We start from the raw sequence: 17712 nt of genomic DNA on the forward strand, positions 1-17712 counted from the left end.
TTGCATCCTTTAGCTCTAGAGCCTATCAGCTATCTACACCAGAAGGAGAACTCTTGAATGATCCTACTAACATCATTCATCTCAAGAAGTTCTATGCTTAAAGATCCTTGGTATACCCATCTTTTGAAAAATACAAAAAAAAATAGTAAAGAGAAATAAGCGTCCAATGGTGAAAACTTGGCAATTTAAGCGCCTTGGATAGGTACCTTGGTGAAAACTTGGTAATTCAGGTGCCTTGTGTACTAATACTATTCCATTATCTATCACTATCCTATCCCTCATCCATTCACCCACCATCCCATAAAACACCTTCTTGTTCCCTTGGTGTTCCAACCAAATATCCAAAATCTAATGGAGCTTGTAAATACCTCTTGTATAGCTTGTAAATCTTGTACCTCAACTTGTAAATCTTGTACCCCAGCTTGTAAATCTTGTATCATCCCTTGTATCATAGCTTGTATATCCAAATCTTGTCGAAAGCTTGTACCATATTCTAACTTGTATTATATGCCAGATCTTGTATCCTAGCTTGTATCCTATCACATGCACACAAAGAATCCCATTTTCACTTAAGCTTTTCCCAAACCATCTACCTATCCGCCTATCAACTATTGCAGACATCCCACCCTTCACAAACATTTCCATCTCACAAAACCCAAACTTGAACAACCTTGTACATTTGTAAGATATCTTGGTCCGTTAGCTTGTACATCCTCTTTAGCTTAGTACCATTGTATCTATCTAGTTTTCGTGTCAGATCGTTCTTACTCAACATCTTGCACACATCATACAACCCTTGGTTAGCTATCCCAATGAATCCTTTAGCTAGATCTCCCATCACCAAAGTGTTATCCTTCTTAGTTCAGCTTGCTAGATGCATCACTCATCTAGATCCATCAACTTAGGTACTCTCTGATAGATCCTTATAGGATATAGCTTTCCTCCTGTCTGATCTTGGTTTGTTAGTACCTCGTCCTACCCATCTCATTGGCAAACAATTCTCTTTTGGATTTCTACTTTCTTTTGATTTAGAATCTTCCCTTTTGGGTCTTGAAATATCTTTTCCAAGCAATCCTTTTGTTCCCTCCTCAAGGTTTCCATGATCTTCCATATCATGGTATACTACGAATGGGGCAATCTGAACGTAAGGTCTTGATCAGGTCTTTGGTTTGTTTTTCTTTTCTACTTGTGGGTTACCCAGTGTCGGTTCCACGCTGCTTCCTTTAGGAATCATGTGTGATGTTGGGGCAATCCTTGCATGTTTGTTTTGAGTCAGTTCGTCAATCCTCTAGATAGTTGGTGAAAAGGCCTTGATGTTCTTGGTAACCTTGGCAATTAACCAACAGTCCTATAGCAAATCTAGTGCTCAACTACATGGTGGTACTTCTCTTTGAAGTATCCCCCCGCTCAAAAAGCTTCAATGGTTTTCCTTCATCTCCATTATCCCCCATCCATATCTAGCATCCATCTCTCCTACCCCAGCTTATGCATCAGTATCTCTTTGAATCACTCCTCACCTTTAGCTTTAGGGATCCACAATCCTAGTCTTAGGGATCCACCAATCTAGATCAATCCACCAAGCCTCATCTTTCGAGATTCACAATCCTAGTCCTAGGGATCTCCGAAACCCATCTTTCGCCAATCTGACTCTTTGACATCCTGTTGCATAAGCTTTTTAAGCCCCTCATCCATCTCCCCATCCTAGATTCCTTTTATAGCCCTCTGCTCCTTCATCCTCTGCAATCCCTGAGAACTTAAGCTTGCTTCCTCTTGTGCCTCTAATTCTCCCTTTATCATTCTCCCATAGTGAGAGTTTGAGCTAACTAAACCTCTTCTCTTAAGCCAATCTGAGTCTTTTTTCTCATCTCGGATTCTTGTACTTTTGAAGAAGTCGTCGAGCCTCACTTTCTCTCCCCGCTGCCTTCTTGAGGGGGCATCTTGCAGTCCATTCTCTCCTCTTTTGCTCTAGCCTTGGGCATCTTATTTTCTTATCTTTGATGCCATGCCACTTGCGGCATCACATCAAAGAGGGGAAAAATGTAGACACCTAAAAACCTTTAGAAAATAAAGTATTTTTGTTTTCTGAAAAATTCCTGATGACATCATCATTTATTAATTAATTATTTATTTAATTAATTAATTTATTTTTATGCCATTAAATCCCCTTATCTTAATTTAAAATATTTAATTAAAGAATCCCTCCCAAAAATGTTTAAATCTTATTTAAACATTATTTCCTTATTTATTAGTTATTTAATTAATAAATTGACCAAAAAACTCAAAATAAATAAAAAAATTATTTTTTGCCCAAAACTTGGCCAATTTCCTTAAGACCACTAACTTCTTCCAAAATCTTCTAATCCTTCTTTAATTTTGATTAAAGGCTAATCCCATCATTTCCTACCCCTAATCCCAACTCAAAATATTTAATTAAGATTAAATATTAATCCTCATGTTTATTAAAAAAGTTTTAATAAATATCTCCTAAACCCAAACCCTTGAAATAAATAAAACTTTATTTATTTCCTAAAAATCTAATTTATCCTCATCCTAAGAAGTTCTAGACTCTTCTAGAAAGTCTTCATCCTCATCCTAGGAAGTTCTAGACTATTCTAGAAAGTCTTTATCCTCATCCAAAGTCTAGACTCTTCTAGAAGATGTCTTTAAACCTAATCCTAATCCCCTCCTAACCTTGTCACATTCTCTAAACATGGGTTAAGACTTACTAACCCAAGCCAAAGTTAACAAATATCTCCTCCTTCACCCACCCTCATTAAATGCCATCCACTTGCCTATCCCTAAGATAATCCTAAACCATCCTAATACATCCTCTAATCATTTGCACAATCCTAATCAAGCCCAAGTCGAAATTACTCTCATCTCCTTCAAAATATCCCAACCATAAAACTTTATGAAGCCCACTACGACATAAATGACTCTTCCAAGCCCTTTTGTTGCTCTTACAAGCCATTATGACGGTCTTTATGAAAATTTTATCCCTTGAGCCTCCTTTGTTGACTCATCCTTCCCCTTTCCTCCATCCTCTCACCCTATGACATGTGTCACTCCCTGATTGGCTATAAGGATGCACAATCCATGTGCTCTCCTCTCATGCAATCTAAGCCCTCCATGAGCTTTTTCCCATCCTTGCATCTTAGCCCTCAATCCCTCAAGCCTCTTGCCTATAAATTGGATCCTTCCCCTTTGCAAAACAACACAATCCATGAAGTAAAGTCATAATGCCATTTTAAGAAGCCATTCTACATCAAAACCATACACTCACACCCAAATTCCAACTCCATTTGAAGCCCTTTTTGAAGCATAAGTTTGAGCATACATCCTATCTATTTAGACAAAGCCACTCAACAAGAGAGCTTCTCATTGAGAAAGTCCATTAATGGCTCATATTCTCAATTCAGAGTTCATCTTAGTCTATCTTGAAGTTTATGAATTTTGTTTAGTTTGTAGAAGCTTTATTTAAATTTGGTTTCTATTAGCATACTAACATTGCTCATATACACTAATAAACTCAAAAGACAAAAATCTCTAATTATATAATAACATTAATTTTATCGCACCCAATGTACAATATAAAATCTAAATCCAAGAAACTCAAATGCCCAGTAACTAGAATTGCCCATAGTAAATTCAATCGTACCCGAATCATGTTACATTAAACCCAAATGAACAAAACTAAAACCATCTCAAATGGAAATTTAGTTGCACCCAATGCAAAATATCATTAAATCTAAGAAACCCAAATTGACAAAAACAAAAGCTACCATAAAAGGAAATTTGATTGCATCAAATGTACATAAGCATAGAAACATGTCATACCCAGCTGACCAAAAAGTAGAAGTATCTCAAAACCAACCCAAGCAACTTAAATTGAAGCAAAAACATATCTTACTAGCTAAAGAAGTGACATGGTAGAGAGATCCATGCAAGCCACCAACAGAGAATCTGTCAAAACCTTCAGCCTGACCTACCAAGGCCCTACAATTTGAATCTACGTGAGCATATGGTACACAATATCCATTATTCCTCCTATACCCCTCACAAATCCTCCTCCTCCAAATGGACCAACTACAGTTCCACTTGCAACCCATGCAAAATATAATTTTTTTTATTTTAACATAACAAGCCCATGTTGGTCTAAATTTCAACCAACATAGTCATGGTTTTTTAAAAAAGGACATTTTTTCTTGCCTATTCTAAACAATTTGACCCTATTTTAGTAGATGGTCAAAAAATTTGGTCTAAAAATGGGGTCAAATGTACTAGTGTATGCAAACTCTAGTGTTGTAGACACCATGTGCTCAATTAGAGTTGTTTACTCCAATGTTGTCAACATGACAACTCATAAGAGTACACAAATTCCTAAGTGCCTCACTTAAAAAATAATAAAATAAAACATAATAATAAAATAATGCATTAACTTGAGTAAAGTGTAATAAGTAAATACTTATTTACACCAAAAGCCCCCCTTAAGTGCAACTTAGGGGAATGCACTTAAGCTTACGAAAGCTAAGATGAAATGCATGATGGGTCTTGGCTACTAGGCCATGTTAAATACCCACATACATAATGAAATTTAATCTCTCATAAAGTGGAGAAAGAGGGAAAAACTCATGGGAAAAACTCTCCCCCAAAAAGAGAGATGAAAAGACTAGATGCATGAATGGATGGAGTAATCAACACCCCCCCATTACAACATACATCAAGTATATAAAATATTGAAGAATGAGAAGGACAAAACCCTATCAGAGGAAAAGGTCCCCCCATAAGAAAGAAGAGGAAAAGAGACAAGGTAGTCCCACCCACCCCAAATGTAGAGTGCCAATTAGTGATAGCCACTCCAATGTAGAAGCTAATCCAGGACTGCTGAATAATGTTCCTCCCCTTTGGAAGAAACAATATCATAGGTACATAAGAGATGATTCCCTTATGTGTAGAAAGAATCTTAATGATCAGTGATGCCTCTAAAACTTGCTCAACTATCGCTGTGTTGATACTTACTATCACCCCTTCCAATGTTGCTGAAAACAACACTATTGAATCTAGCAAGGATGTATGTAGAACCTATCTCAAAGAATTTATTGTCTCCTCAACTAATAAAGAGACCTTCTACAACTGCTCTACATAAGTATCCATAATCACATCAACCTATGAAGATTGATCATGTAGAGAATGGACATGAGGGTCAGAGTGAGCCCTCACAACAACCGAAGAAGGATCTTTTTCATCAAAGAGAAGATGTATATCATCAATGATGTCTTCCAAATCTTCTATGTATGACTCAACAAAAAAACCTAAAATATCTATGTATGACTCCACAAACAAACCTAAAATATCTACTATGTAGTCATCCTCTGATGTTGGAACTAGAAGACTAGGTGTACCTTTCTATTCTAGACCTATCATTATGGCTATATATGAATGTGGAATATGCTAATGTCATGACCTCTCACTGTAACGATCAATTGAACCCCATGTATCTGAATCTATTGAAGTACTATTTCTAGTGTCACTATCAGTTTCCATAATGTATGATGTGTGGAGAGGATTAAAGGACAATCGGGGTGAACTTTCCTCAAAGTGAACATCCTTCTCCACAAAAATCTCATGTGTCTTGGGATCCATAAGTCTGTATGCCTTAACACCATCTTCACATCTAATGAAAATACAAGGCCTAGGTGGTGGTCCCTTGCATCCCTTGGAGGATATGTTTGCCCATCTTGGGCAACCAAAGACTCTGAAGTGACTCACAACTAGCTTTCTTCCACACCATGCCTCAAAAGGTGTCTTTCCATCCAAGGCATTATGAGGAGACCTGTTAACTATGTGATTGGCACTACTAATTGCTTCGACTTCAAGTGATGGATCTAGAGACTTGGCTTGTATCATACAAATTTCTATTGACCTAAGAGTTCATAATCTCAGTGCTGCAATATCTATCTTGTGCAAACTGAATGATAGTGGATTATGAATATCAATTCCCTCAAGTTTGAAAAAGTGTTTAAGTCTTTTTTTCACATATCTACTTTCATTGTGCATTTTAAGAACTTTGATGGCTTTCATTGATTTATATTCAACATAAGTCTTTAATGTTAGAAACTTATCCAACACTTCATTCTTGTGATGAAGAAAGTCAACCCAAGTATATCATGAAAAGTCATCACTGAAAGTAAGTATTTAGTGACCCTAGCTGACTGAAGTCACTGTAAAAGGACCTACTAGTACCCTGTGAACCAATTGAAGAACCAGTGTTGCTCTTGAAGACTTCCTTTTATGTAACTTCTCCTCTGGATGCATATCCACTAAACATGTTGAACATTCAGCATGGGAAAAGTTTATTATAGGTAGACCTTTGACCATTTTGTTTGAGAAAAGTTGCTGAAGATAGTGAAAGGAAATATGTGCATACTGCTCATGCCATAATTTTTTTTGTGAATTGGATTGAGTCAAAAAGGCTTGTAAAGGAGACTTAGGCACAAAGTGAGAGAAAAAATACAACCTTTGCATGATTACCTTTCCCCACTGCAACCAATGAGTTATCTTTTAGACATCACACCTTTACTGAGTCAGGAAGGAACTCAACTTTGTGGCCATCTGCAAGGTGAGTGATTTGGTAAATTGAGAGGAGATTATAGCTTAGTTTAGGAACATAGAGAACATATTTTAACTCTCCATTTTCCATCTCTACATTTCCTTTCTCTTCAACTTCCATTTTTGTATCATCTCCTACAAGGATGTCCAATACCTTTTACTACTTCAATAAAGAAAAATCTCCTTTTGAAGAACCCATATGATATGAGGCACTTGAGTCAAGATTCCATTCTGATGAAGAACTTGAATTTTCCATGAGTGCTTACCCTTTTCCCTTTGAAGCCGAAGAAGATCCTTTCTCCTTATAAGCATTAGGTAGCTAAACATCATGTTTCTTCATGATGTTCATTAACTCATCAATCGTATTATGATAACACTCATGTTCATCATGACCCAACTTCTTGCAATAAGCACACTTTCTCTAGTCCTTATTATTGTCCCCCTTCTTATGTGAATTTGGGGAAGGCTTGCCTTGTTGATTTGATGATGGTGTTGTCTTTTTTGCATCTTTTGATTTGTTATTCTTCCACTTCTTATTCTTTTCCTTTCCTTTATTCGAAGATTGACCTACTGAATTTTGAGAACCCTCATTATTGGCCACCAATGCCTTAGACTTAGATGATTGGAGAATTCCCATTGATTTCAACTTCTTTTCTTCTTCATCCAATAGTATAGCATAATTATCAAAAGAGACTTTCTAATAGATAGACCCTAATGTAGTCTTTGAGGTGTTATAAGAAGAAATGAATGTGGAGTACTCCAATGGAAGCTTATTATGAATGAGATAGATTAACCTATCATCTTCAATAGGACTCCCACAATCATCAAGCTTAATTCTTAATTCATTCACCTTTATGATAAAATCCTACATGGAATCATATGTCTTTGTATCTAAGGAGACAAGCTGATCTTTAATTTTGAAAACATCTTCCTCAAACACTTTACCATATAAGATTTGGAGGGTATCCCAAGCTTCCTTGGATATATAAGACTTTTGGGTCTAATAAATGATCTTGTCTTCAAACCTTAAACAAATATCTCCTAGGGCTTTCCTATTCATTATTTCCCAAGCTGAGATTTTAGTTGTAGATACTTAATCACCTATTGGTTTAGGAAGGGTACCATCTACATATTGAGAAAGTCCTTTATGAATTAAATGACACCACATTTTAATGGACCATGTATTATAGTTATGTGGAGTTAATTTAGGAAACTTAAAATGTCCCATGATGCAAAAAGAGGAACACAACACTAAGAACACCCCCCTTTTCACTCAATAAAGAAACCTACAAAAAAAGATGCTTTTGGAACTTTATATGTAGTGTGTTCACAATGGCCACTTATTAATTTTGGCCTTAGTGAAATTCTATTTTTTTTTTTACAACCTCCTTATGGAGTTCAAAAATAGAAAAGGACCTAATTCTAAAATTGACACTTTTGTCCACACAACCCTATAATTTGAATGTAGATCTAGAAAGCATACAAAAAATAAGTCACTTTCAAAAAAAATGAAACCTATTTTCATGTCTAGATGAGCCTGTACAAAGTATTTGATGTTGTAAAATGTAGGATTAGATAGGTATAGTTGCCAAGAGATGCAATTTTTGACAAATTTGTGCACCAAAATCAGAAAAGAATTGAACGACTAAAAAGTTTAGGAAATTTATCCAAAATAAAAAAAAATTCATTTGATTTGGAGTCTGAATGACTAAGATATGGCTTCCCAAAGTTGGAATGTCAAATCAAAAATTAATCTGGAGAGGAATTGGATAAGAAAAAGATGGGGTTAAATTTGACGATCAAATGATTGTTGTAGCAATTCAAATTTTCCCCTAGATAATTGTTAGATGACCATCAAATTTAGGATAGTGGACTACTGATGTTAGCACAAAAAATTGCCCACTAGGGTGACATCGTAGTACAGATGCTGAATGTATTTGTACAAATTATATAGCCTTCCACATGTCACTGTATAGATTTGGTGATGTGGTCACGGATAGCTGACTGAGTTGCTTGCTACCGTTGACGTGTAAAAACATGTGGCTATTGAGTGTACAAGGGTGGGTAGCATTTCCTTGACAAGTGGTAGGTTCTTTGAGGGCCACGTGCATCAGATGAAGTTGAAACTATTTCCAGTTTTACTTTTACTAGGCACTACAATCTTTAAAATAGTGCTAGAGGAAGTGCAATAGGCGGCAAAGATAATGGCCATTGGGGGCTCGGTGCTGATGGAAAGTTTAAAACCCACCAGAGGATGGGATTATGATGCCAGTGAAGGGTAAATGGTCTCACATTGGTGGGGAAGCTAACTCACACATTGTTTAAAATGATGCCTACTCAATGTATAAGCAACAAAGTCTACTAAAGGTTATTGAGATAGCTGGATGTGATTGCCAAGTCTGCCAAAAATTTGTAGCCTCCTAGATTTGTAATGTGCTAGACTGTTAGTAAGTGTTGCCAAATAATAAAATAATATAAGGCTCTAGACACTCCCAATTTTTGCATATTATGTGGATCTAGGTCAAGTTATTGAAGCAACAATGGTCTCAAATGAATATGTGAAAAGAATCTCCCCAAGCTCTGATACCATGTAAGATTTTTCCTTAGGGAAAGATTCACCAAAGACTAAGGAACTCAAGCACAAGAACAATAGTAGATCAAAGAGAGTATGATCATAATGATGATAAAATATGCATTCAATATGTATGAAAGTACACTAGGAGTTCCTATATATAAAGGCCTCTGAAATGCTTCTAGAATGCATAGGCATCAACAACATGATAAGTCATACAACCAAACACATGTCCATTGGATATGGGTTATCTTCCATTAAGCACAAGAGTAAGTGTGATGATGAGAGGATAAGCCTACAAAGGTGTAGAACACACAATAATATTGTAGACACCATGTGCTAAATTAGGAGTGTGAATACCTATGTTGTCTACATGACAACTAAATTAGAGTTTCTTACTATAGTATTGTAACCATGACAACTCATAAGAGTACACAAACTCCTAAGTGTCTCACTTAAGAAATAATAAAATAATTCATTAACCTAAGTAAAATTAAGTAAAGTGTAATAAGTAAATACTTATTTATACCAACACTTTTCAACAATTTCTAACAATTGTTCCAACAGAGGCCTTGTTTCTTTAGGTGTAGGAAAGTTGGATGCATCTAAGAAGATTTCCTTGATGTCTTGTAATGCTTGCTTTTGCCTAAATTCCTTTCTAAGAACTTCTTGGTGCTTCCTCTTTCTAAAGCTTGTTGTAATATCCCTATTTTCTCTATAGTCATTGTTGCATAATCAAACTAAGGAACAATGATCTCTTCATCTAAAGTTATGTCACCACAGTGAATTACCTTGTCAACTTTTGTAGAGCTTGAGCTTGGTGCTAGAATTTGTAGGGGTACAACTTTCGTGCTCTACCTCTAAAGGATTTTTGTAGGAGTGCTTGATGTTAGTAATGTTACCAATACTTGAATAGCTTCTTGCTCCTTTCTCTCTTTAGATCTACTGTCATCAATCAAAATGATTTAAGTTGCACCTTGTTCTTGTGTTTGTTCTTTAGGTACAGATACATCTATTTGTCATGTTTTCTCTTTTATTGTCTCCTTTTCTTATGCTTTCCTTTGTTCAACTAAATCAACTGTATCATTTGTGTCAACCTTAATAGATGTTTCTACTAATGTTTAAATAAACGTTGAGGACTAGTAGCTGAAAGGATGGAAGATCGTGGTTCTTGTGTATTGACCTTATCCCTTGTGATATCAGCTACTACCTTTTAAAGTTCATCTACATTGACTAATACTGAATTTTCACATAGTCTTTCTTGTAGTGTAGATTGGTCAAGAATCTTCTTTAGATATTTTTTAGTTAAAGGATTGATGTTCTAAGTTGAACTATCAGGAACATCCTTAACAATTATGGTTTCTGAAGGTATACTAGTGTCATGAGGAGGGCTCATACTTGGTATTTGTGTGTCTTGCACACTCTATTCTTCCTACTACTCTTTAGTTGTAGCCATGTCTTCATCTTTCTTTTGTATCTCCTCCATAGTATTATCCTTTTTTAATCTTCCTCCTTGTCATCATCTTCATCTCCATTATTTCTACTCTCAAAGGGATCTTCTTCTCATTCTTTGATAGTTTTCAATCCATAAATTAATTTCCACATTCGAGTGGATTTCTTCACAACATCTTCAATGTTATTCTGAAGAATGTTGAATGTCCTATATTTTGGTGCAAACCTTCCACCATATTTCTCGTTGGCCTTTGTAATCTACCATTTTACCAATTATTGCATTACCTGGGCTAATGTGGATTCTCTAATTTGTTTCTCTAGGTTTAAACAATAATGCCATTTATTTTCAACAATAATAAATAATTCCTTTGGCATGGTATTATCTAATTCAAGTGGGGTGTTCTTGAATTTAGAGATCATTTCATATATTGATTCTTCAATCAAATTCTACTCTTCTCTACCAAGATTTTCAAAATTAATAATTTTGAAACTAGTCAAGCCTACATTATTTTTAACATTTTCATAGATATTTTTAAGATCAGATTTTGGTGGATGGCTTACCACTCTAAATTGGCCTGTATCCTCTAATTATGTTATCTCATCATCATTTTTTGGTTGTGTAATGCATTTCCTTCTTTGTTTCTTCTACTCTAGACCTCTTTATTATGTAGCCTTGGCCTTTTGTGTGGTGGCTCATGTGCTTGCCCTAGTTGTTGGTGTTGTAGGCTTTGTTGGGCTTGGCTTAGCAATCTTCTTTGTCATTATCATCTTTATCCTTATCTTCTCCCAATCCTTAGGTTAATGCAAGAGGTTCTTTAGCTTGTTCCTATTCTTCCTCTTCTTCATCTTCATCATCATCATCATCTTCTTCACCTGTACCTTCACCAAATTTGGCCTTTAATTTCTTCACCAATTTGTCTTTCTTCGTCAATGTGGAGCTTGTCTTCAATTCCATCTCAACTTTGGACTTCATCACATCATAATTTCCAAATATTTTGGCTATTTTATCAACTTCCTCAGCAAGAACTGTGGTGATGGTAGCTTAGGCTTCATCAACATTAATCTCATATCCTAAGGGTCTTAGCCATCTTACACTAGGTATGGTAGCCTATACATATGTATAATCAATATAAACAAGAAAACATATGTCATTGTAATATTATTCAACCAATGAAATAGGTATTCTAATCTTAGGATTCATAGACTTCTTGAAGTCTTCAAAATAGCTAGTCATGATAGTTTCAAAGTCTTCACCAATTTTCTCAATGTACTCATTGATTTGCACTACAACTAATCTGTTTGTCTTCCAACTCACCTTGCCAAAATATGGGAATGTGTTCTAAACATAAAAAAATATGCAAATTAGGATTGATCCAAATTTGCACTATGCACTCTTGGTTTTTCTAATGGCACCTAGGTTCTCCATTATTTATTACAATTGTAGTCCAACTAGATCATGTTGGAAATATAGATGGAGTAACTGAGAGGGGGGGATGAATCAGTTACCACAAAAACAAATCTAGAGATCCCTTAGATGTCTTATAAAACTAGTTACTACTGACACTATGTAGTCACACAGAAAAATGCTCTAACTCAGTAGATGAATTATTTTTTGATCTTTAAGCATTCACAAAGATTTAACATGCATGCATAAAGAAATAACATGAACACAGGAGACACCAGATTTAACGTGGAAACCCAATATGGGAAAAACCACCAAGTAACTCGCTACCAATTTTTACTCTTTTGAAGTGAGCCCTGTTAGAAGCCAACCCTGTTAAAGGTTACAAAACACACTATTAAAGGATTTAATCACCCTGCTACGAGTGGGCTTGCTAGAGGACTTTAGAACAATTCAATAGAATTGTCACCTTGTTAAAGGATTTACAAAATGGCATTTAAACCAACTCTGTTAAGAAATTTGGAAATCACTACTACAATTGTGAGAAAGTAACAATGAGTTGACCTAACTGAGATGCAACTAAACTTTTTTGATATAGATCTCTATTCTACTTCACTAGATCCTCTCTGATCAAATACAACTTTCCTGCTCCTCAAGGATATCTGATCCTTCTTCAAAATTTGTTCACACCTTCTTCACAATCAATACACTTGCATGCTCAATCATTACACTCATCCATGCTTTAGAATTCACAACTTAACCTTTTATTTATACCTTACAAATTGTCAAGTCGAGTCATTTACAAGTTACAATTACCAATGATCATTACATCAGTCGGCTACAAATATTACATAAAACAATTAAGTTTTATTTCCCAAAACAATGAAATCCTTCATTCATTGACCCTGCTCAATAAACACTACTCCAGAAATGATTTCCAATGTTAACCAAGTGAAACTTGATAAACACTACAAACTGTGCAAAATACTTTGGAGACTGAGTGAACTCAACAAACAATCACTTTCCTTTGTTGACTTTGTGAACTAGGTAGAAACTGACTTCTGCCACAGAAACCTTTGATGCCCGAGTGAGCTTGGTAGAAACTATTTTCACAGAGGATTTTTTAGGAATGGTCAGTAGACTCTGGAATTTTCTTTTTTGACCAACTGAGATCGATAGACTCTGTAGTTTGTTTTGCTAACCAACTGAGCTTGGTAGACTCTGTAGTTTTCTTTGCTGACCAACTGAGCTCGGTAGACTCTGTCTGATAACTGATATGACATTTGTGTAACATCAAAGACAACACATAATTGAATAATTATATCTAACAATCTCCCTCTTTGGCATTGATGGCAACACAAAATGTCATAGCAAATGAAATTTGAGAACAACTCTTTGTTTGATAGAACATTTCTCCCTCTTAGATTATATTTCACAAACTTCTCAAATATAGTAATCTCCCTCTGTGAAGGAATTACATAGCTTCTTTTCAAAATAGCAATCTCTCCACAATCAAATTCAAATTTTAGAAAGATATGACAGTATAGTCTCCCTCTTTGACAACATAGCGAAATGAGTACCAATGTACCCTAAGTACTAATTCATATGCAATGTTCCCATGACTATGTTGCATCAATTGATGTATCGTCAATTTTGTTCTTGTTGATGCATCAAGAAAAACTTCATTTTAGTGAGCCTCAGAAAGCTGAATGACCCCTAGCTTACCTCTTAGATACAAGAATGCATCCTTAGGTAATGGCTTGGTGAATATGTCAGCAATTTATTCTTTTGTACAAACATATTCCAATCTAATCTCCTTATCCTACACCAATTCTCTAAAAACTTGATACTTTATTGCAATGTACTTGGTTTTTGATTGCATCATTAGATTTTTTAGATATGTTGATAGCACTTGTATTGTCACAAAACATAACAAATGGTTCCTTGATGTCTACCTTCATACCTTCTAACAACTATTCAAACCAAACAATGTTAGAATAGTTTACTACTGCTACAACATACTTTGCTTCTACTATAGATTGGGATGTACAATTTTTCTTTTTACTTGTCCAAGAAACCAACCTCTTTCCAAGAAAGAATGCTTCTCCACTTGTACTTTTTCTGTCATCAATGTTTCCTATGCAATCAACATCAATAAACACTTTCAAGTCCAGATTACCTCCAAATTTGTACTATAATCCATAATCTTCAGTGCCTTTCAAGTATCTCATGATCCTTTTGATTGACATCATGTGATTTTCTCTTGGTTTTTCTGAAAATCTTGCTACAATACCAACTACAAGAGCAATATCCGGTCTTGTATGAACTACATGCTACAACTTTCCAATCATTGATCTATATAAGGTTTGATTTCCTCTTTTGATTTATCATCCTTGGTAAGCTTTAGTCTAGTACACATGGGAGTCTCCACTAGTTTACAATCTTCCATACCAAACTTTTTGAGTATCTCCTTGATGTATTTTGATTGAGTAATGAAGATACCATTCTTGCTCTACTGAATTCGAAGACCAACAAAGAATTTGATCTCACCAAACATGGACATCTCAAATTCCTTGTTCATTTGCTCTAAAAAAATTTTGCATAGATCATCATTTCCTGTGAACAAAGTATCATCCACAAATATTTCTGCCAAAATAATTTTGTTATCTGGTCCTTCCTTGATATATAAGCTACTGTTATCATTAGTTCTCTAAAAACCAATCCAAATAAGATAGTTATGCAATCTTTCATACCATGCTCTGAGGGCTTTTTTAAGACCATACAATGCTTTGTGGAATTTGTAGACCATGTCCTTCTTATCTAAATCAAAAAAACATTCAGGTTGTTCAATGTAGACTTCTTCATCTAGAATACCATTGAGAAATGCAAATTTGACATCCATTTGATATACTTTAAATCCTTTGTGTGCAGCATATGCAAGTAAGGTCCTAACACCTTCCAGTCTTGCAATAGGAGCAAAAGTCTCTCCATAATCAATTCTTTCTTCTTGAGAGTAGCTTTTACATACCAATCTAGCTTTGTTTCTAGATACCTTACCATCTTCATTCAACTTATTTCGAAATACTCACTTTGTTTCAACCACATTTTTATCTTTAGGCCTAGTACAAGAGTCCAAGTTCTGTTCTTCTCTATTTGATCTATCTCTTCATTTATAGCCTCAATCCAACTTTAATTTTCTAATTTATCTTCGACATTTCTAGGTTCAAAATCAACAAGTAAAAAAGTACCTTTTAGCTTACTTCTTGTCATAATACCTTCAGATTTGTCTCTAGTAGTCTAATCTGGTGTATGATGTCTCCTAACATAGTTGGCTAACATAGGTTTCTTGCCTTTTGATTGAGTTCCACTATCTTCATTTTGAATTTCAATTTTAGGTTCTGGCTATTTTGATTGTTGGTCGGGTCCTTCAGACTTAGTAGGCATTGGCTTGGTAGCATCTAAATGTGACTTGGGTTCTTGCAACTCGGTTTGAACTTCTTGCAACTTGGTGACTGAAGACTTGGGAGTAGAAGTTTCTTTATTAACAAATGTATCTAGCACTGTATCAGGTTCAACAAAAATAAATCTTTTGTAATCTTTTGGTTCCTTTTTGCTTTCTTCTTCAGTCCTTTCTGTAAACTCATCAACTTTCACATGTGCACTTTCTATAACTTTGTGACTAGACAAATTCAAACATGTATATGCCTTACTCTTGCAAGAATATCCCAAAAATATGCCTTCATCACCCTTCATGTCAAATTTACCTTTTCTAGATTCTTTCAAAATGTAACATTTACTTCCAAATACTTTTAGGTAACATACATTGGGTTTGTAGCCATACCATAACTCATAGGGGGTTTTGAATGAGTCCTTCTTCAACTGTACTTGGTTCAAGGTATGAATTGCAATGTTGATAGCAATTTTCTTTTCAATCATTAAAGTTCTTGCATAATCCATGATAGATCTATTTCTCCTTTTAGTTATTCCATTTTGCTTAGGAGTTCCAAGAGCTAATACCTATCTTTTGATTCCTCTTTCAATACAAAAGTTATTGAACTCATGGGAGATGAATTCACCACCTTTGTCTAACCTCAAGCATTTTAGTCTTTTCCTTGTTTCCTTTTCTACTCTTGCCAAATACCATTTGAACTTCTCAAATGCTTCTAATTTATCTCTCAGATACATGATAGTCATCATTCTAGAGTAATCATCAACAAAAGGAATGAAGAACTTTTCTCCAATATAGCTCTCAATTTCAATAGGTCCACACAAATCCGTATACACAATTTTCAAAAAAAATTCAAACTAATAATTTTTACTTTTAAAGCTAGTCTTTCCCATCTTACCAATTTGACAATTCTTGCATAGACCAACATTAGGTTTCTTTATACTAAGAATGCCTTTTGCTTTCTTGAATTTTCTTATTTTCACCAAGTTATCAAAGTTCACATGACATAACCTTCTATGCCATAACCAACTTTCTTCAATTTGAGCAATAAAACATGAACATTCACCAAGTTCAAGATAGAACAAGTTACCTTTTGTTTGTATGCTTGATCCAATTAGCTTTCCTGTGTCATCTAACAGTCTTGCTTTTCCATGCATGAATTCCACTTTGAATCCAATATTGATTATCTATGCCACACTCAATGGATTATGTTTTAGTCCTTCAACCCAATAGGCATTATCACATACAAGCTCTTTGGTTAGTGAGGTTCTTCCTCTTCCTTTTATGCAACAAGGTTCTTTATTACCAAATCTCACACTACCACCATCATAGTCTTCAAAATGTTCAAACTTAGTTTTATCACTAGTCATATGATGAGAGCAACCACTATTTATGATCCATGTATCATTTTTCCTTACATGAGAGATAAGTACCATTTTATCTTCCTCCTAATTATCAGATTCATCTTTCACAGCAATGTAAACAATGTCATCTTCACTATTGTCGGAATCCTTAGAATCCTAAGACATGAAACATGTTTTCTTACCTTTGTCTTTGAATGATTTGAAGTCTTTCATGCCATTACACTAGTGACCTTTCTTCTCATCCTTTTTTTTCTTGTTTGGGCACCTAGCAACAATATGACCAATTTTCTCACATGAAAAATAGATTAGAGGAATCTTTCCTTTGTATTTCCCTTTGCCTCTAGAATATTTCCTTGCTAGTAGAGCTTCAACCACCTCAAGATCACTGTCAGAACTCTATTATGATTCTTCTTCACTTTTTGACTAAGAATCCTTTATCTTCTTTCCCTTTTCTTTGAGTGAAATCTTGGCTTCAAATGTTGATTCAATGTTCTTAGGAGCTAGAACATAGTTGTCATAGTTATCTAGCTCAAATGTAGTCAATCTTCCTACTATGGCCTCTAAATTTATCTTATGATTTGCTTCACATCTTCTTTCTTGAATTTTAGAAAATCTAATTGCATAAATGGGAAGCAATGTTCTAAGAAGTTTACTTACAACTGTTTCTTCTTTGATATCTCCTCCAGAAGCCTTGATTGCATTGACGCTTTCTTTGACTCTTTCAACATATTTGGTAATGTTTTCATCCTCTCTCATTCTCATTTGATCAAATTGTCCTCTTAGACTTTCTACTTTGGCTCTTCTCACATTATCATCACCTCCATAGATTTCCTTCAGCTTGTTCCATATAGAAAAGGTAGTTTTT

The 17712-nt window shown here is 35.1% G+C and overlaps 1 protein-coding gene across 1 annotated transcript in view; it reads right to left on the bottom strand.

Moving 5' to 3' along the window:
• Positions 1 to 17712, bottom strand: part of LOC149547676 (pectate lyase 1-like) — a 53831-nt gene that overhangs the window by 15470 nt on the left and 20649 nt on the right. The window contains 1 exon segment of the mRNA XM_089794171.1: positions 3911 to 4086. Within this exon segment, the coding sequence (XP_089650297.1) occupies positions 3911 to 4086 (176 nt within the window).

Source organism: Cupressus sempervirens, chromosome 7, assembly GCF_028749045.1.
Source record: "Cupressus sempervirens isolate cs-2001-9-10 chromosome 7, ASM2874904v1, whole genome shotgun sequence".
NCBI lineage: Eukaryota > Viridiplantae > Streptophyta > Pinopsida > Cupressales > Cupressaceae > Cupressus > Cupressus sempervirens.